The sequence below is a fragment of the Rhea americana genome, unplaced genomic scaffold (assembly GCF_003343005.1).
Source record: "Rhea americana isolate MKP2758 unplaced genomic scaffold, rheAme1 scaffold_44, whole genome shotgun sequence".
NCBI lineage: Eukaryota > Metazoa > Chordata > Aves > Rheiformes > Rheidae > Rhea > Rhea americana.
The window spans coordinates 3,411,523-3,434,551 of NW_028186579.1; the positions used below are offsets into that span (position 1 = coordinate 3,411,523).

The window sequence follows — 23,029 nt, forward strand, 5'->3', positions numbered from 1 at the left end:
AAAAAAAAAAAAAAAAAAAAAAAAAAAAAAAAAAAAGGATAAATACACACCTGGTACTCCATCTTTCACATTAGACACATTAAGGCTTCAACAATCAACCTCCCAATGAAACCAAACAAAAGCAAATAGTAAATTTGTTTCTGGATTAAAACAATAAAAGCTACCTGCTGCCTCAGTAAAATAGCAATTTTAAGAATCATTTTTCTCTTTCAGAAAAAAATTTGAAAATACTTAATATTGTTATATAATGTGCTATGTTTTATGCATGTTTATATTATATATAATTCATTTTTGACACCTCATGTACTGGTAAAAATACATGCATAATATTCCTAGGCAAATTCCTGTATTCCTAAAAATACAAGAATTTAGAACTTCTTCTCAAAACCATATACAAAAGCTCAAATTCAGACTTTATGAAAGCTAAATAAGATCAGGAAATCCTAATTTAAAGAGTATAAACAGTGAAATAAAGGAGCCAAACTTCCACTTAGCCTCCAGATACAGCTTTACAACTAAGTGTATTTTAGTGGTTACTAATACTTTATGATTGATCACCAAATAATGATTATTTGCAGAGATAAACTGGTACCTATTAAAAAAAGAAAAAGATGTCAAAGTAAGAAAAAAAATCATAATTTGGTTACTAACCTAATCATGACTACATGACATGCAGCCATTAAAAAAAGAGAGTTAAGAAATTAAATACCAGTATTATTGAAGACTCAGTATCAAAGAAACAGGTGCTAAACTACACAAAGTACCAAGGTTCCTATTCATTTACTATTAATTTTATTTCCAAATTTCACCAAATTTCATTCTTCTTGTCCCTCTACATGCTTTAATCACTGTTAAAAACAAAACAAAACAAACCCCCCCCCAAAAACAAAATCAAAAAACAACAACAACCAAAAAAACCCCCAAAACCCCAAAAGTTAGTGTGTCATCTTCTGTTAGATATTAATATGTCTATTCTTTTGCATTCTTAAGATTTCAGGAGAGCCAAAAAACCCTCTCAAAACAAAATGCCAATGCTTGCCTTCAGACGTGTTCAGCATTTTTTATAGTAGAACAATATTGTTTCAGCACAGGCCAGCAAGATGATCTTCAAAGGTTTTTTGAATGCCAGAATTCTATTAGATAGCAACTCAAATAACTTGCACCTCAAATATTTGTAAGTGAATTAGGAAAAAAAAAATACTTCGTCTTAGGAAGGAAAAAGAATAGACAAAAAAATTGGGTTAGAATTATCTATGTACATAATACAAAAACGAAGAGGACAAAGTACTGCCTCTCTGCAACATCCCTCCTCCCACACATGAAGTGGAAAACTTATGCAGCATTTAAAAAACATACAACTGTGTTAAGAAAAATAATCACAATCTGGGCAGACTCTGCAGCTGCCCCTTTGACTTATCAATTTCAGCAAGCACAATTTCAATCAAGTCTAGATAAAATATACTAATCCTAAATAGACCAAGTTTGTCACCTACCACTTCCTATAAGCTGCTTAGTATACTGAAAAAGAGAGAGAGAAGAAATGCTAAATTAAATGCCAAACAGTAGCAGACAGCACTTGTTTGGCTGATTAACTTGTAGACAAGCTTTACAAATAAATCTGAGCATGGTCTGCAGCAAATTAAATTCCAGTGCTTTTAAGAACAAAGAATTCCTTCGGAAAGAGGATTAGCAACTTTACACCCAGGAATGCCAGTTTAATTTAATTGTTCCACAATCCGATATTTAATATGCAAATATCATTTTGATACATAACAGTGAATTTGACAAAGTAAGGAAACAATTTCAATATACAACCAGACTGTCTCTCTTCTGAACTGTAATTATACACAATAAAGATGATTTTTTTTTTCATTACTGGAATTGAATTCTATTAACAGGAATCAGAACAAGTCTAATTAAAGGTTAAAAACTTTAAATGTTTCTAATTAAGAGTCTAAATAGCTGCATGATTAGAATACAATAGTTAAAAATCCCACCTCAATGACCTTCCTGGCCTCTTTGTATTTTCCTGTTTGCAAGAAGGCAAAGAAAAGATCATAAAGAGCCATCATGTCCCCATATTCTCTGCTTATAAAATCTGAAACTAAAGAGAGAATAAACCTCATTAATTTACTAAATATAATGAAACTTTTTAACACATAGCCAGACACTGATAGTGAGATTCTCCAAGACACACAAACTCCAAGAATAACCTATAAGGAAATAAACTTTGCAACACTAGGAAGAATTACAACATATTACATAATCCATTGTAGATTGGCAATTGAGTATATTTATTTTATTTTTTAATCAGCACTACATTCTATAGTTACTATAGTCAACGAATTAGAGAATGCCATTGTATAATCTCCCTACTTGTACAGAGCAAGGATTTCTCAACTTCACAACTATTTGAGACAGATGTGAACAAGTTGTTTCTTAACAGTAATTCGTAGATAGAAGTATTAGCACTAATCATCATTACTGATAGCTTGATGCTCTATTACCTAAACATTAAGATTCTCTATATTTAAAATTAATATGAATTTTCAACCTGAAGAAGAGAATGTAGGCATTATTTAGCTGCTTTAAGATTACACGTATACACACATACAATTTTTCTTTCATTTAAAAGAAATGATATGCAGATCATGGAAGAAAAACCACCAAAATATTCTATATAATCAATAGGTAGGATCTGCTTATATGCAACTAACCCTTTTGCAGAAGATCAGCATCTCCTTTCTCTATCAGTCTACAGTAGATGTTATGAAGCTGCAGAATTTTACCATGCTTCTTATAACAGTCCATTAAAGCTTCCAGAGCTGCAGGCATGTCATCCCTTGTGGAATGAAACAAAACACAAGAATAAACAACTAAATATTCGAGAAGCAAAATTTAACAGGAGTAGTGCATGCTGAATGTACTTTTATCTTGAAAATTTCAAGAAAAAAATCATGCAGAAATATATAATATAAAAGAGTGTTTTTTTTAAATACACCACGGTTCATTTCAAATTGTAATATGAATTTAAAATTAAATTTATTCTTTACAGTAAACGGCTACAGGTAAAGTTTTTCTGCACACAAATACATGCATGCCAGATAGCTACAGAAATGAAAACAATTACAGTTTTATCCTTAAACCTCTTCACTGTATAATTTTGAGCGCTTGATTACTGTTTACTACAAATTAATCACTATCAAAAGGTTTCAATGATACATATGTAGTTGTATTTGATTTTTGAAGTAAAATTCTTAAGTTCTACCACATATCATGTATTGTAACAAACTAATGATTTCAGGGCAATTTCAAATTATATTTCAGACTTCTGTTTTTCTTTTTAATAAATAACATAGTGCATCTTACACTACCTCCAAATGTCTCTGTTCAGACATTTTCAACTTTCAGGCACTTTGAAATTTATCCACAGCATTTTTCAGTATAGAACTTCAGGATTTTAACTAAGTTAACCAAAGCTCTTTAGATTGCTTTATACTTGCTTCACACCTTTACAGACAAAAAAAATATTAATATTTACAAATAATCACATTGATTTCTATTTCCATACTTTTGTTGCAATTGTGGGACTAGTATTTTTCTGTTTTATGTAAAGATCAGAATCCAAAGTATTCATTAAAAAAAAAAATGTATTTTGCACTGAATTAAACAGTATATTGAGGTCCTAAAATTTTTGTTGTTTTTGCTTGCCTATATATGGCACATAGCATAGTCACAATACAGCTGTAAAGCCATAAAAATGATCAGATCACGAATTAAAAAATATATGCTTTTAATACTGTAAAACATGCAACAAATAGAATTAAACCACCTAGTGCAGACCCTTCTTGAAAGGATTAGAACCCAATTAAAAATAGAAGACAACTGAAATGGTGGTAATATGTGAAGTAATTCATTGAAAGAGAAGATTTAACTTTAAATGAATCAAACTGAGAAGTTAAATAAAAACTGTAATAAATAGCCATAAATCAGTATGACTCCAATTTTAGATTTCAGAAGTCTTAAAGAGCAGTCGAAGCAAGCAAAAAAAAAATCACTGAATATCAACAGCTAAAAGCTGTAGAAAACTTATTTAAAATAATGATTTTTGAATTCATGAAGCAAGTTTATTATTGATCAACTCAACTCCAAATTAAAATATTACTGTTAAAAATGAGCCAAACTCAGAGGTCTCTTCCTCATGTTCCAACTTCTACTGCAGCACAAATTTTGCATTTTCAAAGAATGAACTAGACTACAATAAACTACTATCTTAATTTTGAAATATTATTCTAGATGAAGAATAAAGCACAGAAGAATTAATTTTATTCAATAATACTGACATTCTGAAAATGAGCTTAAGATGATGGATTTCTACCTTATCCCCCTTACTGAGCCCTGTTTACAGTGCATCTTCTGGCACCCCATGGAGTCATTTGAATTTTTGTCATTTGGGGTGAAGACTAAATTACAGGTTAATTTCAAAACTGCAAGTAGATGTTGCAGGCTAGATTACTGTCATAAAAGAGAAATACTATGGTAGTTACCATAGACAGATATAAAGCTTTATATAATCAGTATTTTTCTCCTGCTTTAGATGCAAGTTAATATCTTAAAAAATAGTTTTACAGAAAACTACTCAATTTCTAAGAAGACACAACAACATTTATACGTTCAAATTAAAGTTTTCAATGATAAATTTAGCTCTTCAGATTGATGCTCAAACTGCCATAGTATTGTCTCGTCTGTATTCCTAAAGGATTAAAGTGACTGTTTTTAGGTCAAAGCTATCAATAAATGAATGAATAATTGGAATGTCAATCAAACAGGAACATTAAGAGTCTTCTAGACTCTAAATGTATACTTTTGAAGGCATTAATACTATATGCACAGAGAAAAAACCTCAGCAAAGGACTGATATAACAAAATGAAATGTTGTTCTTGTTACTGGTACTTACTGCTCAAAGGCTCACGAGTAAGTCTGCATCTAAGGAGGTCAGTATATTATGCACCAATTTACTAGACATTTTTTTTAATCTATAGAGATCTGATACATTTGTTCAGCTGCATTCAGGCAACCAACCATCCATCCAATGCTAGAGAACAGCATTTATAAAACAGATTAGAAAAATGGCAATGAATACTTATAAATCCATAAAAGATGCAGCAGCTCAGTCTTCAAAAAGAAATTGTGCCTACTACTATTGAAAGAATAAAAAGCATCAAGCTTATGTTTATGCTTGAGTTGATATGATTTACTCAAACTGCAATATTTCTTCATTGTCACAAACTGCAATTAAGGCCAACAGCATGGGAGTATGGTACCAACAACTACTTTCGCAAGAAGTTTACAATCCTGTTAGAAAAGCCCAGTGACAATTAGGAATTCACTTCAGGTTTCAAATGTCAAGTATAGATAAAATTTGACTGATTCATGTTATTATTCATGAACTTTAAAAAATGCACAAAAAAATTTCCATAGTTTAACAAAATGGTATTGAGACATGAAGATTTTAAGCTAATAAAAAGTCAAACACTTCAAAATGTTTCCATCTTTCTGTACAAACTTATGTATGTCAAATATACTCTTCTCTCCCAAAAGTATCACTAACTAGGTTAAATGTCTGGTCCAGAATTACCGTTTAACTAATATGGATCAAGGCACAAAAGAAATAAAGCCCTAACCAAATACTCAGTCATGCTGGAAAATCCAGCTTCCAATGGCAGCCTCTACAAAATGGTATTTAAAAATATGAAGACATATGATTCATGCTACACTTTGAATGAGCTAGATACTACTGGAGTTTTCTTTCAGTTACTCACAGATGTAATCTATTCAGGGTTAGTACCTGTTACACTTACAGATTTTATGTATTTTTAGATGTTTCAATAAGGGGAGGGGGAAAGATAGACTATCTTCTATTGACAGCAGGAGCTTCAGTCATCACTATTATGCTTGACCCTTACATAAGCAGGAAAGAATCCTGATTTGGCTTCGTTTTTCAACTAAGTTGCCTCTATGGTTAAGACTACAGAAATTTTCAGATATACTTTCTGTTTTAAGATGCCTATGAAGCCCTAGGTACTACGGGCACAATTGTGCAGAGTATCTGCACGGGCAATTTTACTCACACACAGTAAAGCTTATTCAAACAAATTATTCAGATGTCTCAGCGTTTGCAGAACACACTCAATAGCAAGACTGGATATACATCTGCTGATGTAACATCGCCCTTCAGTTTCAACAAATCACTCCCCCCTTGCTTCAAAAATGCATCACTAAATCTAACCCTTTTAATAGTAATAAACAACTTCCCTAACCAGAGAGTCTGCCTGATAAAAATAAGACTCCAAATATTGATTTTAATTGGAATGAAGTGCTGCAACATTATGCATAAAGCTTTAGTGAAGTGGCAATTTACCTAAGGGGTTTACTGATTGAAAAGCTCTCAAACCTGGAATCACTGGAGAGGTAGAAGGGAGAAAAAAAAAAAAAAAAAAAAAAAAAAAAAAGGACTCTGGGGTGGGGGTGGTGGATAGACTGGTAAAACAAATCCCTCTACAAATCTGAAGCAGATGTTAGTGCGGAGGGAAATCAATTCAGCAAGGTACAATCAGCTTTACAAAAATTATTCTGTTAAAAGAGAACGGGCTCTTGAAAGAGCTAAATGTTTTTCTGTTCATTTGCTATACTAAGGAATCTTCAAGGAGACTGGTGTTGCAATTACAACTAATCCTCCCCAAAAAATTAACTGTGTTGAAGGCTTTGTAATTTCCCTAGGTACAATTTAGCTGTCACTTACTTTAAAATTTACTCAAACATGCGTTCCGAACAGCACTAACTTCACATGTCAAGTGCTTTCCAGCCAATTGAGTCTAAACTGGAAGTCGGTGTTAAACAACTGAATGATTAGACAAGATAGCTCATTTCCCTGCTCTTTTGTTCAGAATAAAATGCCACATTTACATTATCAGACTCAACAGGATTTTCTGACAGAGGGAGAAAAAACCCTACTGAACACTGTCCGTACTAAGCACATGAAGCCTGTCATTTACCAATCATCCTTCAAAAAGCAATAGCCATGAATGTAACTTAATTACGACCCAATGATCCTTGACGAAAAATCATCTTATCACTGTCCTGTCCCCATAGGGCAAATGAGACACATTTGTCCTTTGGCACTGATGATGCTAAATTCTTAATTGCAATAATGGAGTAAGAGAGCCAAGCATCCTTAATTTCGTTGCAGCATTTAAAGAGTTTTAATGCAAATATTTGAAATAAAGCTGCTAAAAGTTAGAAAAAACTGTCCCTGGTACAGATGATTTTTTCCCAAAGTTATCACGTAATTTTTAAAGTGGATTATTTTTAAAAGTTTAAATGTCAATCAACTTTTATGTGTTACAGAATCATTTCAAACAAAATCACATACGAATTTAACTCTGAAACCAAGACAAGAAAAATGGTCAAGACACCAGATCCACGCTACATCCACACATGCACTACATGAGAAACTTAGTAAATGTGTGTTTATATAAAATTAACCACAAACCAGCACACAGTGCTCAAATGGACAACACAGTATTAAAATGCATTGATCATTTTAAAAGAAATACAATCCAGTTGTATACTGACTTGAGCTATAGAATATTTTATTCGTACAGTCTGTAATGTTTTCATAGTTAGTTTTCATGCAAGTTTTCTTCTTATCTGCTAAGAGCACTGCTGATACAGTGAATGTGTAAATTTCAGACACGAGGTTCTTGTTTCTTTAATCTCAGAGATTATATTATACAGGGAAAGCAGAAGCAAACTTATGTCAATGAAAAGACAGAAACTGCATCAAGCTTTTAAAATGTGTATTCCTATTTTTGGCTGCATAAAAGTTAGCTGGTGTAGCTGTCTTGGAAGAAAAAAAAATATAATCGGTAGATGTTGCATCTGCCTAATTTCTCCTCCTGTAAACAGAGATCACCAAAGCACTGTATAGCACAGCAGCAGATGAGCTTCACAAACCTCTTCAGGTTTGTAAACCTGCTTGTATTTGAACAGGATTCCCCTAATAGTTGAAATAGAAGGTAAAGAGAAAACCTACCACTCTTAAAGCCAGTAGAATATTCATTCGGTATAGGTAACACAGCTTTTCCCTTTATCAGCAGTTGGAAGAATCAGTTCAAACATAAGACAAAGTGCAAGCTCTTCCTTTTCTTACAGACTTTAAAAAGCTTGCTCAAAGTTAAGTCTTCTTAATGAAGATTTTTTTGTCACACTATCCAAGGCAGGCTTATCATCTTGGATGATAGACCAACATTTCACATGTGGTCTGCTTCATTATTGTTTTCTGCAATTTCACCATTTCTTCAGAAATTGGTTCAGACTCATGAATAAAAGATCATACAATTGAGGGCAGTTGATTTTTTTTTTCCAAGTAAATTTAGGGAAATAAATAAGTGAGAATGATTTCTTTCTGTAGTTATTAAGTTAAATATTACACAAAATGTCAAAGGCAAAGTGGCCATTCTACTAGAAAACTAAACTTCGTAACCTTTTGTCAACTGATTTCTTTTCCGTGTTTTATTGCAAATTGTTACTCTTAACATGCACTAGGATGTCACGAGAATCTCCAACTCTTCTTGACTGAGTACAGACAACAGGAGTAGCCATAAGCATTTTAGACCGATGCTTGTAGGAGTGTTCAAAAACAAATCAGAGATTCCTTTACAAGCAATTTAAAAGTTAAATCTGAAATAAATTAACAAAACAAAACACTAGCACAACCACTTCTCTGGAACGTGAAAAAAATCCCAGAGCTGATTTCAGAGGCAAGCTGAAGACCTGCACCTAAATGACATTTTCACATGATTCTTGAGCTGTAGCACAGCAAATAGTAGAGTGCTCCTGCTAGAAGAAATGACTAACACTTATTTCAGTCAGTCAACTTCCAAAAACTTTTATGTTCTGTGACAGAAAAATCAGTGAATTTCAGTTATTTTTCTCAAGCAAACTGTGACAAAAGCTTCTCCCTTCTGTTCTGCTTAATGTTAGAGAGGAAGCAGGATTTTCTACTCATAAGGGAAAAAAAACATGAAATGAACTTACTTCATGTTGTATTTATATATATATATATATGATACGTACTAAGAATTATACAGGTGAGTATCAATGACTTATATCCAAACAGTTCCACAGTATCGAATTAATTCCTCTAAAAAGTCTATTCTTATCAAATGTTTTTTCCCCCCTTCAAGTTTTACCAAATTTTAAAAACCTAAAATAGTAGAGAATCAGCACTCTTTATGGTTTGCCTTTGCATCCACAAATGATTGCATCTTTATTTACATCATCATATACTAGTTCCCGAGAGAGACAAATCCAGTAGTACCATGTACAACTCTGCATGTCAATGTGCATAAACCAATTACATAAAATGCAACTGCTTTTACTACATGCTACAAGCGTAATATCAGATATTTTTCTGGCACATCGGTTACATATGACTGCAATTAAATTACTTCCATAAACATCTGCCTCCTCCTGTGATCTAAGGCAGTGCTGCAGACTAAAAAGGTATACGCTATACATTCATATTGATGGATCAATTCATTAAAACGCTATTTTTAAAAGAGGATGCACATGCAGCCAACAGTTTGTGACATTGTGATAAACATTCTTAATATAAAAAAAAATTAACACTTTGCATACCCAGAACACTGAGAAGAATTAAAAATCTAGATCTGTGTTGTTAACAGAGAAACATTAACATGCATCTTTGAGGCTGACTTACAAATATGGTGTTACGAAAAGTTCACTAATTTCAAAGGCATTATATTTAAAATTAAGCCAAGGAACCTCACTGGAAATACACGAACCAAACTGGAAGAGACCAATCAGCTGCACTAGCTGTAAGGAATTAAAATCCAACAGCTGTAAAAATGATATGCTAAGAAAAAAAAAATATTCTGCATTTTGTAGAGAAAGCAGAAAGGGTTTCTTGGTCCGGTTTCAATAAGAAAGCGTTATATAGTTCATACATTCATTAATTCAAATATCGTACACCTCAATGAAAAAGTTATGCAAAAGAAACATGCCACAGGAATTATGTATACCCCTTGCCAGGATGAGTATATGGACTTCCTTTCCTTGTACCAAAGGTATGAATGGAAAAACCACAACAGCCAAACCAGAGAGCACTTATTTCAAACTTCAAATTCAGCAATATATGGTCTTCTAGCATTAACATCAGATTATTTGAATAATTGTGTGAATTAAGAGTATTTCAGTGTCCAAGAAATGCCCTAAGATCTACTGTATTGTACAGCAAAATAATGCTGTTTTGATTATTCTTGATGACAAGAGCTGAGACTATACCTACCATACTCCGATTAACTATTCCGTCAAACAGGCTTAAAATCCCCAGCTTTAGAAATTTGTAAGCATATTTCAGTACAATCAAATGATCTTTGACACATCCATAAAACACAGCTGTAGTTCCCATACAGATACCATGATGTGATGTATAACACTGATGAAACCCTATCTAACTTACAAATACATACTCATTCATCATTGCATTCCTAGCTCACTTAAGTTGTACATGTGTGTGCATGCGCGTGTTTATGTACGGAGCACCTTCAAACATGAACGTGCAGCTGTACGTAACATACACAGGTCGTATAATGTAAATAAATACTATAACATAACTTGTTTCATATCAAGCCCAACCACAGCTTACTTTTCAAGATGAACCGTAATCAGAGGAGAATACAGGACAGCAGCTTCTGCCAATCCGAGGGTCACAATGGTCTCATGTAACCGATTCACTGTTTCAACTTCACCTCGCATGGCTGCAGCATTAAGAATGCGGAAAAAAGATGCAACTGTTCTATCTGTGATAGGAACATCCTTCTCTTTCATCTCCTTTAGAACATTAATAGCATCTACAATGAAACAACACAAAAGACCCTTAGGTAATTTCATGTAGGGAAAACAAACTGCTATTAAAACAGCATTTCAAACCCAGCAGGAATGTAAATTCTGGCGTATAATGCCGATTTCAAGTTAATTACTACTTGCATTTCTAAACGAGACTACAATTATAAATCCACAATAGCATGGTTTTATCATTTTGCTGCAACTTTGACTACAAATTATAGATAGGAACTGTGTGCCCACTTTGCACCACATAACCCTGTATAGTCTGCCCTATAGCTGCAAGATTCTACTAAATGGATGCTTTTATCATTCAATGCTAACATCTGCTAAATCACTCCATTGTTTCTTCAGCAGATGGCTTGTCACGAGGCCAGATAATAAAGATATGTTTACACTGTATATACAGCCAGACTAATGGTCTGATACCGATAGGGCCTGTTTGCTGTGTCGATACTAATTAGCCGAGGAGAGCCAATGAAAGCTTTCTAACAGACTGCATGTTAAAACATTAGGTTCATTAAGCTTCATTAGTAAGGCAGAAACAAACATTTTGGTATATGGAATAAGTGCATTTTTATAATGTTCTTAATTATTGCATAGAAGGAATGTTTTGACCACTTTACATTTGGCTACATTTATGAATTGTTTTATTTTCAGAGGGACATTTGTGCTCTTAAAAGCAAGCTAATCTTTTCAAACTGCTTTAATGTAGAGGTGGTCATGATCTGATTTATTATGATTTGGAAAAGGTCAGCTTTGTCGATTATTTTTCTAACAATAACCCTAATAAGTGGTATAGACAAATTTCTAAGAGAGCTGACAAGAAAAAAAATGCCAAACATTAACCGTTTATTTTATTGTTTTACATAAAATCATTAAGTTTTCATATTAGTCTTGGTCTGTGTTCTTATTGTGTGAGATCCTGTACAAAAACACAGAACTCAATATTTAGAATAATCTTTTACAGCTGATTAGAACCTAAATTTAAGATTAACAAAATCATGTAAACTATAGAAGTTACCTTATAGTAAACTACAAAAATTATAGAAGAGCTTAATGCAAAGATCTAGAAATCCAGAAATAGGCATAGGTTGCAGGACACTGATTTAGCAAAATTTATAGGCAGTTTGACTTAAAATTCAATTAAAAGACTTTAAAAAAAACATAAAAATATATACTTTATAAAAAGTTAAATGATTTTTTTGCAGTACTTGGCTCTTACAAGAAGGTTATGTTTATAGGTTTTATGTTCAGCCTTCAGACCTTCTTAAGCAAAAACAAAGCCATTAGTCTAGGCACATACGCAATTTGTGCCATAAGTCATGATCTTCAAACTCAATCCAAACAGCAATGCTAATAAAAACTAGCTGCAGAAATGCAAAAAGCACTGAGCTGTGCAAATGTAAATGACAAGCTTGCCAATCCATTAAAACTAATGGCCTGCACTGTCCAAGCATCTCTGGTTGAATTCACATGCAAATTTGTATGCAAAATGTTCAAGCACTTTACAGGACATGATATACCATTAATATCAACTCATATTTTTTATTCTTCAAGCAAGATACCTTTATTACATAGCACAAATATACAATGAAAGCAAATGTATTACCTTCTAGTCTGCCATGTTTTCCTAACACTTCTACCAGCGCTACGTACTTCCCAGTGTCAAGAGCAACAGGTGAGTTCTTAGGGAAGCTAGAAATTAAACATTAGGAACTGTATCATCAGAAGTTTACATTTTCTGGAATCACCGTAAGTCTTTATTTTAAAAACTACATAACAAAAAAATAGCATTAAGAGCTAAAAGGAAAAATCTGATACGCTTTAAAAGATGTATCATTAAACTGCAATTAGAAAATATTTTCCATACACACACATACACCTGTCCCCAAAAGACCCAAACTTCAGAAATCTTTTAAAAGACCCAAGTGGCTTTATTACTTGTTTGGTAGTTGCTGCATAAGAAGCCTGAGAAGAAAATTCAGTCCACAGGAGTGGGGCAGGGCATTATTCTTTATTAAAATGAAAAGAATAGGAAGCTATTCATCTACGGTAACACATTAAAGGTTATTATCTGAATGTTACTGCTAGGTATTTGTTTTCTTTTCCCCGGAAGTTTTAAAATTATTTCTTTTATTGCTCTCCTTGCAACATTTCAAAAAGTTACTTCTTCACAATAAGCTAAGCTCAAGGCGGACTACTAAAAATACGGGCAACTAAAATGAAGCTCCAATGTATGACTCAACTTTACTGCATAAAATCTCACTTTAGGGATTGTGCAAGAGTGATAGTACACAACTAAAGTCAATACAAATTACTGTATGTAGAGTGGTATTTTTTTTTTTTAATATACACAGCTCAGTCATTTCACATGATTTCATACATTAGCAAAGTTCTTATGTAATGAGCCTGTACCCTATTATAAAACCAAAGTAAATATTTTGTGTGTGCACATGGGGGAGAGAAAATCTGGAGATAACATGTAACTTTTTATTCACTGTATCATCAGACCAGATAGGAGTTTTCAAGAGAAGAGGAAGGGACAAATGGAAGGATGATATGTAAAATTTGCTCCAGGATATAATCACACATAGCATGTTTTAGCTGGGAGATAATTTTCACAGTGAAGATATAAAGCTTTGAAACAAAAAATTAAAATGGAATGCTTGTTGACAGTCTTAAAATACATAATGTCATTTAAAAACACTGCCATTCTAAACATAATATAGGTGCAATATATTCTGAACACATTTTAGGTGCTATTCTAAAACATAATACGGGTGCAGATTTTTTAAGCTGAACTTCAATTTAGAAGGTATATATGTTTAAAAGAAAAACAAAAACAGAACATAGCAATTTGCACTCTCCCCTCCCCCCCTTTTTAAAGGTAATTAATGACCACACAAAATAGCTGTTTCTGATGTTCAATTATACTAAGTAAATTTCTTTCAAAAAAAATCTTGACTGTTTTAAATGCACATACATTGGTGGGGAAAACTAATTAAAAATGGATGAGAGGGTTAATACTCAACCTACTTAATTCAACAAGGTCTGTGTATCAGCATAAATCTCTGTGACATGTTTCAGTGCCGGTGTACTTACACTTTTTCTTTCAGGTTCATTGCATCTTCTACATTATCATGTCGACAGCACAAATTTATTAAGGCTGCATAGCCACCGACAACCATGTCCGGTTCATATTTGGCTTGCACTTCAAGGGCTTTTTGCATATTCTAAAAAAGGAACAAAGCAAAGATATGAACTGGAGGAAAAGTCAATATGACATTATGAATCCTAGACATTCAATGTGCAGTTACATGACTACTTTAGTCTTTTTAATAGTAGATGATCACATTTGAAAATACAAAGCTATATCGTTCTAGCAAATTTTCAGAGTGAGAGTTATTTTATGGAAACTTAGCTCTTCATTTCTAAAACATCCTTTCAGTTAAATGGAAAGTAGATTTCAAAGCAAATTTTCTTGGTTTAGTTAACATTCTAACATGCTTTAATGTAACACATTTTTGTTCACTCGCATATTAACACCATAAACACGATTAATCCAAACTCTAAAATAGATCTATCTAGAATTCACAACATTGATTTTTACCTGGTGCACAGCCAAGCATAAAACAAAATTACTTTTTAAAAGAACAATAAACCAGTTAATGATCCCATCGATAGCTTTTTTATTCCCCTCTCATGTTCTATTCATACATTTGACCACTTTTAACTTACAATGGCATTTGCTTCTAGCCTTATTTCATATGCAAAATCATAAATACAGGCAGTTGAAAAATCACTGTCTATAAATTGTATTTTTAGTAACAGAATATTGTGCTATCATGTTCATGACTGTTACGGTTCCTACATATATATACAGCTTTGCAGGCAGGCTCATACAGAACAAGAAACTGAACGTAAGTGTGGTGATACCCCACAAATTACAGACACACACTAAATGAATGTAAACTACAGCTGGACGCCTGCCGAATGAAGGCAAGAGACCCTTTATCTCAGAAGAGCTTTCCTCCTGCAGGAAAATGGAATTTCAATCCCTGCATTAACAACCTAGTAATATTTGAATTGCAAATGACTAGTGCATGTATCAGTTGCTTGACAATCTAGATATTAGAGACCGGAGCCATGGCTTGAAAGGACATTTGGCATGTATGATAAACCTATCACAGCTGTTACTATCATTCACTTTGCAGATTATTGTAAACAAACTTCAGCAACCCCAAAACATGCCATTCAAGGTGTTGTTGAAATTAGTTAACCTTTTGATTTAATTGCTTTTTGCACTTATGTTTGATTTATAAGCATCAAACCATGAAACCTCAAGCACCGCACTTGTCTTTGCTTAACTGTGTCTATCCATAATACAGTCATTTATGTCCCTTTAAAAATATAGCTATGTGTTTGCAATTATCACTGTATTGCTTAAGATACCTCTTCTTCACAAAGAGCGTGTATGAGTTGTTTCAAGACATCTGTAATAGGCTGGTTTTCAGCTTTTCGCTTTTCTAGTTTCGTCTCCAAAGCAGACACGTCAGATTTAGCACTCTAAATGGAGGTAACAGAAAGAATGTCAATTACTAAACAGCCTTCCCCTGAACAACTTGTCGGATCACTTTAATAAAAGACAGACAAAATAATCCTCTTTCATATTATAAGAAAATTTTAATCATGTATGATTCTTTTATCTGTTTAAGTAGTACATACTAATTGAATATTTGAGTCAGAATATAGTTTAAAAAATTAAGTAACATATCTACAAAGGTTCAACACTACTATTTCACTCATATTAAGCTCTTTGTGTTCAGGGAAGTAGGGTATAGAAGCCTGGTTCCTCTTCCATCTCTACTCTGCTCAGATCAGAACTCTAAAGGCTTGAGACTCCGCCATTAGAAGCGGTGTAGTTTTCTACAGCTCCTGCCACTCAGGTGATCAGTGTAATTCACAAGTATGCATTAAGCTTCACACCACCACTGTTAACTAAGTAGAACACTAAAATACACACACACACACACACATATTTATTTTTATATATACATATACACATACACACATTATTTACCAGATAAAGAAACTGAGGCACAAAACTTCAGTCAACTCCAAGATCAAGCATCAGGTCTATATGAAAACCTGGATACTCTTTACTCCTATTCTGGAAAGTAACCTCTCAACTTTAAGTGGCAGATTTAAATAATGTTAACATACTACTATGACCTAAAAGCTATTGATTACCCTTCATATCCACATCCAAACATTATTACTACAGCAAAAAAAAAGAAGTGTAGCTTTTGGTGAATTTACTTACTTCTGGAATGTTATCAGTAGACAGATTTTTTTTATGAAGTAGTAACCTTGCATCCTAAAACGCAGTAAGACATAAGACATCACTAATCCAAGAAAAATGTTCACTTTATATGTAAGCATATACGAAAAATGCTGTCCCGTTAATTCTATAATTATGTCTAAAAAAAAATACTGTATTTTGCAACATTACTCACTTGACTTGAAATAGTACTTTTAAATGTATTTCTAAAACTTTCACGTGAGAATAAAAATAATTTCAACAGTTAATGAAGAATTACAGAAAGGTTAAAAGGCTTACATATAATCATCACAAAGTTACATATTTTGCAAAGGAGAATATATTCATAGAGCACACATACTCCATTTTTTATCTTCAAAGTAATTGCCATAGAAGCACAGACCTTAATTAATTCAGGAACTTGAGAGGAGTCCAGCAGTCTGCAAATGCCGCTGTAGTGGGTTGTAGGGATAACTATATTCTGTACCAAGAGGTGGGGAAAAAATTATATGAGTTTTGAAACACAACCAAACTGAAATTTGTCTAACAGAAATTATCTCAGACGTAATTCAAGTCTCCAGCTCTTGTATGTCATTGAGAAGTGGTCTGGTTGTACTTAAAAGCAGCAATTTCAAATCTAATAGATACATGTCAGACAGGACAGGCATTATGTAGCAAAAAATGAAATGGTACCATCTTCTTCAGCTGATGGAAGTATTGTCTCAAACGCTCCTCCTTGGCCTGTACCTCTGAGTCACTCATGCTGTCAATCAAGTGATAAAGAAAATAGCCAACAGCTTCTGTGGAAAAAAACAAGAGAAAGCATTCCACTAAAATTACTGAGACTGTCATGTTATCAAGATTAATTTATAAGAAATCATTTTGGTGTGAGATGTCACCCTGATGAGAGGCTCTGAAATGGCAACAATGATCACTGAGGCATAGAGATTATGTGGTTTGGGAGCACATATCTAACTGGTGAGTGAAAGGAATATTAATTATTTTCAGACCCAGTGACAGCTTTTCAGTACAGAATCTTACTTCAATCTATTTTTTCCACTACTGTGTGACAGAAGTGGTACTGCCCAAGGCCTTCCCCCCCTTTCCTGCCCACTACCCCAAATAGTTGCCACAAATATTTTGTCATTGCTCAAAAGAAAAAACAGAATTCTAACACTTTGCATATTTATTCTGTATATTTTAATGTAGCTTGGTAACGGAATACAATAGCTAAATATTGTAATATAAAACAAAAATATTATTTTAACTATAAGGTCAAGTAATACTTAAGGAGTTACCTATCAGCTAATGCAAGTCAATATTATCAAATTTTAGCATACAATACTAAAGTTCTTATCTATTCAAGTATAAAATATATGAGGTCTTACTATTCAAGAATACTAAGAGCATCAATTGCTTTTTTTCGCAGGTTAGCTTTCCCCATTAAAAAAAACCCTCTGACAAGAGGCAAAAACTGTTTTTTTTTAATACAGATTATATGAAAAAGCATACTTGCTACAAAATAGTAGATTGGTGATGTTAAGTACCATTTTGCTTCACAAAATCTAAAAGAGCTACCAAAGGTAAGACTAGATGGAAAGACTGCATTTTGTGTGTGTGTGTTTATACACGGATATTCTGTTCATTCTAAATCTCTCTTTCAGTTAATATATTTTAAAAAAAAGTTATCGGCTAGATTTTCTTATAATTCGAAAAAGAAGAGATCTCATGGATCTCACAAAATATGCTCTGATTATTAGGATAAGGATTTTACCCAGCATGTTTTCAAATTTCACTTTCAAAAAGAAGCAATCAGTGTTTACTGTTGTAATCTCTCAAACCCATCATTACACAGAAGAACGGATTTGTGGATAAGTTACAATCATAGAAATTGAAACTCTACCAGTTGGTCCTGGAGGCGTCAGGCAATAACGTTCATCCTTGTACAACAGTTCTGTTATCTGGTAAGACAGAATAATCGTACATTGCAGCCAAAAGAAGCAAGCAAGGACAAATAGTATCTGAAATTGAATTCTCAAAATAATAAAGCATCTCTCTGCTAAGGTATTATTCTTTACCACATCATAGTAATTCACTAAAAAATACAAGGAAGTTTTCTTTTGTAAATAATAGTTTTTTCTTAAAAAAATGTATTGCAAACTGAAACACTTTCTGAGGTATGACAGCAAGACAGACACTCTACTATTCTGTTTATGTATCATTCTACAGAAAGTTAGCAATCGTAAGACATTGCTTATAGTAAATATTAACCAGTGTCACTCCTGGAGATGCTATAATTATGTTCCAATTTACCAGAAGGCTGAAATTGGCCCATAAAGCTTTTCTTTTTATATTTTTAAAGAAGCAAATTCACAAAGAAGAACCTGATTTACCTGCTCTACCAAATAAAATTAGTATAGTTATTTTAAATAAGTATAATTTTGAATGACAAAATATGTCCCCATAAGAATTAATTGCATTCTTTATATTTTAACTAAATTTAGCATCTGTTCCATCAGTCTTATATAGATTGAAGGAACAGTTGATTTTACTTCATCTGAAAAAAAGAAAAAAAAAAAGTCTTTACCCTAGAGCCTTCACCTTCTACATGCAAGTGCTTAAGCTAAACCATATCACATTTTAAAAATCCATTTAACTGTTTTTAAAGAAATTACTCAAAAACCCAGTTTTTAACTATTTCAGGAATTTTGCTTTATCTCCTATGATTCTAGAATGCAACCCGAAATAAGCAGGAGGGAGATGCATTCACTGTTGAAGAGTTGTGTTTTAAGTAAAGACAGAAGGAAAGGAATCTTCATCTTCAATTGTTAATGGAAATGAATAATCAAAGCCAGAAAATATTAGATGTGCAATGAAGTATCTTATCTATTCACTTCTCATTCTACCAACAGCATGGACACTGTGCACAGTTAAATACTGTTTTCTTTTGCTCCTTTGTCCTCATCCTCCTATGAGGAATCAATACACAGAAGAATCTAGTACTATAATAAAAATCAAAAAAGTCCAATTGTCCTTCAAGATTTTTTCCACGATGGGAGTATAATGTAAGAGTTCCTCTTTTTTTCTTAAAACACAGAAAAGGAAGGTTTAGAGGTAGAAAACAAAAACATCCTCTGACCATAAATGTCATAATGACATTTATGTTTCTTTACACATCAAAAAAGTGTAGGGAAACAGAAAAAAAATCTTTAACTTCAGTTATATTTCATTTGTCCAATAAATCTACAACAAACAATGGCTTTCCAAATTGTAATTTCTATTTCATCCTAAAATTTCCTTTCAAAACTTGAAATATACTAGCAAACATGTTGTACTTTATTAGTCAACAAGTACAATATCTAAGAAAAAGACAAAGCAAAGCGCATCCCTTCCCAAATTTTAAACTCATCCCCGTCAGCATCTGCCAACATCTCCTTTATTCTAGTACTCTGCAAAAACATATTGTGGGATGTCTTTCCAAAGTAGTCCGCACCACGGAGGGCAAGATGAGCAGCCATCTCCATTTGTTATTAAGTCAGTGACTTCCTCCACCTGGCTTTGCTTTCAGTTGAAGTTTATATTATATAAACATGAAAATTCTAATTGTGCCTTGTTGTTAGTTTAGTATTGGAGAGGGGACAAAAAGAAGGTTTTGTAGAAGGCAGGAAAAGGAAATAAAAAAGTCACATGGGAAAGCCATGGCAAGCTTTCCTCCTGAAGCTAAAATTATATGGTGATAAAAACATGGATCTAGAGAGAAATCAGAGTAGCATAAGCCACACAAAGTGGTAACAACACCACATTTTTTTCCCACAACTACACTTACCAGTCCAATTTGAAAACACAATTTTGTATAGTTGTATAATCTGTCACTGAGAAGTGTCTTGCTCAAATTACTGAGGTTACCAGGTTCAGAACTCAGATTTATGGTAATGCATTATAAACAAGCAGTGCTTAAAGAATTTCATTTGAACCCATTTAGAAAAGCTTTCATTTATAGCATTACTGTCTCTTCTTACCTTGCTCCAAAGATTTACATCATCTGAGCTGAAGAGGGCAGCAAAGGATAAGAAATTAAAAGCAACAAAATGATTTTTTACATGTACATTCTTTTTTAAAAAAGAAACAAACCATATTAACATTGATGATCTTATTAATGCATTTAAAGGAAATTAGGATTAATATTTAGCATTGTTTAAAATGGACACTAATTTTATATAGAGCAAGTGTTGCACTTTTACCCTACTGCATATAATCTTGTTTTCTACTAGAATAACTTTCAAAATAACAAAATAATACAAACAAATAATGAAGACTAGGAAGGATATTTTTAGTTTAATCTTATCATGTGGTAGCTGTACTTGTTTATTTCATACTTCATTCTGTTTAGCATTTCAAGAAAATGAGTTTCATGTAGACAAGTCACACTATATAGCAAATAGTCAAAATGTGAAATTTGCTAGAAAAGAAAATTAGACTTCTATACATTAAAGCTAGATTTTTAATGTGATCTTTTTATGATGAAAAAAAAATTGTCATCTCTCACTTAAGTAATTAGAAAACAAAAGATAGAAGAGAATTCTCTTTTCTTCTCTCAGAGTAACACTGAAGTAGATGGAAAGCATTCCTCTGGACAGCATCAGGTTACAACTGAAACTAGAATGCTAGAAAACTCAGTAAAGTATAAAAACTGATGCTGGTTCCTGTAATTTGCAAAACATCAGTTTCTATCTAGAAGCTATAGCTTTTGGACAACTGTTGAAGTTCAGGGTTTTCTTTTATTTAGGAGGTTCAAGTCTACAAACCATTTAGTCTTTTTGTGCTGCTGCCACTTTATTTGAAAATGAGTCAAATACAGATCCACAGAGAGAACAAAATGCTATCTGTGAGGTTAGTTAAGCTTTCTGGGATGAACTCGCTCCACCAATGACAGCATAACAATGAACTGCTGGCATCAAATGCATCAATTTCCCAAAGTACTTGACTTTGAAACAGCAAAGGTGCATCAGGTAGACAGAAGAGGAATGCTTTGAAGCAGTAACTAGAACAGTAGCATCAATAGAAATCCATAAACTAGTTTACTATAGACATTGCTCATGTATTCCTTGTGTCCATCCCCCAGTCTTTTGTTTGTCAATCCTAAACTCTGCTCATTTGAACATTCTAGGCCAGCTTTTAGTTACCCAATTTTATTGCACTTAGGTCTTGAAAAAGGTATGGTGATAACCAAAATATTTTTCTTCTAACCTACCATACGCTCAACCTTCATTTTTTAGGCTGTTCTAGCTGCTCAGTCTAAAAGTAAAAAGGAAATGTGAATTGGCATGCTTTCTGAAACATTACAAAGGTCAAGTTCAGACACAGCCAAGACTAGTAGGTAGCTCCTGAAGCCAGGCAACAATGAAGGCAGACAAGAAAAATAAAGAACAAATCCAAAAACTGTTTTGCCACCTTTACATATGGCAAGGCGAAGGGGCAACATTAAATCAACAGATGTCAAGTAAAATACTGAATTTCTTTCAGAATCTTAAGATTTATCTCAAGTTTTCAATAACAATTTAAATCTTAACAGCGGTAACTTTTCCTACTGAGGAGGGTTTCACTGCTGAGGAGAGCAATTTTCATCATTCAAGTTGATAATGCTTTATAAGTTACTTTAATTGCATTCTGAACATCTGCACAACTCGTCAGCAGTAGGAGTATTTCATGCTAGCATGGGAGGGAGGTGTGGTAAACATTAGCAGAGCTTCCCTTCTAGTGCGAGTTCTACTTTAATGGGATGTTTTTTGTGCTTACAGACAGAAAATGTATTTTAAGAAGCCATTATTTTAATTAATGCATCTGAAATAGATGATTCTGGGTATGACTAATAGAGGGAATAATAAAATATCCCTGTTTGAGCCAAAGCATTATTGCACTTATCCTTTGAAAGTCAAGGTCAGTTCGGGTCCAATTAATACACCCAATTTGTACATACTGGCTTTTGTTTTCTCCTTCTTTTCCCTTGGTAGAACACAATCAGCTAGATAGAACTTGCATTTTTACTAGAAGATTATTTTGACCATATTCATCTGTTACCGTATCTAACCTAAACATATCTGCATTTCATAATCATTACAAAATTTTAGGAAACAGCTGCTGAGATAATTAATTAAAAAAAAAACAAAAAAACAAAAACAAAAAAAAAAACAGCCTTAAGACTCTGGCCCTGAGTAATCCGAGTAATACTTAGGTGACTTTTGTGTTTCCCCATGGTGGAGATTCACTGCACAACAATTCATTCATAGTCCTGAACTTTTGACTGTGGTAAACAGGCAATGACAGAAAACCTGTGAATTAACAAGCATTTCATAAGCCTATGACAACCTTGCAAGTAACTAGAAACTCTTCCATGCAAAATGGGAGCCTGTGGCTGTAAATAAAGTCATCACAATGGTATTAAGTGCAAGCATTCAGGAGTCCTGTACTGGAAGATACCAGCTGGGGACAAGGTAGCAGAATATGCCCAGTTTACTTTAGTACCTAATGGCGAGAATCTTTAGTGGAATCATAGGTTTATGTGGCAGTTTACAAACACAAATGTTAACAAAAATAAAACACCAAATGTCTCCTATCCTAATGAATTTACACACTGTCAAATACCAGAGAATAAACAAGATTCATATAACATCAGCACAGTAAAGTTACTTTAAACCTAATAGATGTAATACTCCAAAGGAGCCCTCAGACAGAGCAGAGATAAGGAAACAGGGAGAGCAGAGAAGAACAAAGGTAAT

General features: G+C 33.2%; 1 protein-coding gene across 1 annotated transcript in view; it reads right to left on the reverse strand.

Moving 5' to 3' along the window:
* The window catches only part of LRPPRC (leucine rich pentatricopeptide repeat containing), a 95,776-nt gene that overhangs the window by 39,999 nt on the left and 32,748 nt on the right, over positions 1–23,029 (reverse strand). Inside the window, exons 17-27 of the mRNA XM_085315782.1 lie at positions 20,273–20,300; positions 18,157–18,214; positions 16,947–17,053; positions 16,657–16,734; positions 16,257–16,310; positions 15,386–15,499; positions 14,036–14,166; positions 12,543–12,628; positions 10,734–10,938; positions 2,718–2,842; positions 1,998–2,104 (exon numbers count right to left, since the gene is read on the reverse strand). Coding sequence (XP_085171908.1) covers positions 1,998–2,104; positions 2,718–2,842; positions 10,734–10,938; positions 12,543–12,628; positions 14,036–14,166; positions 15,386–15,499; positions 16,257–16,310; positions 16,657–16,734; positions 16,947–17,053; positions 18,157–18,214; positions 20,273–20,300 — 1,093 coding nt within the window. The remainder of the gene's footprint in view (positions 1–1,997; positions 2,105–2,717; positions 2,843–10,733; positions 10,939–12,542; positions 12,629–14,035; positions 14,167–15,385; positions 15,500–16,256; positions 16,311–16,656; positions 16,735–16,946; positions 17,054–18,156; positions 18,215–20,272; positions 20,301–23,029) is intronic.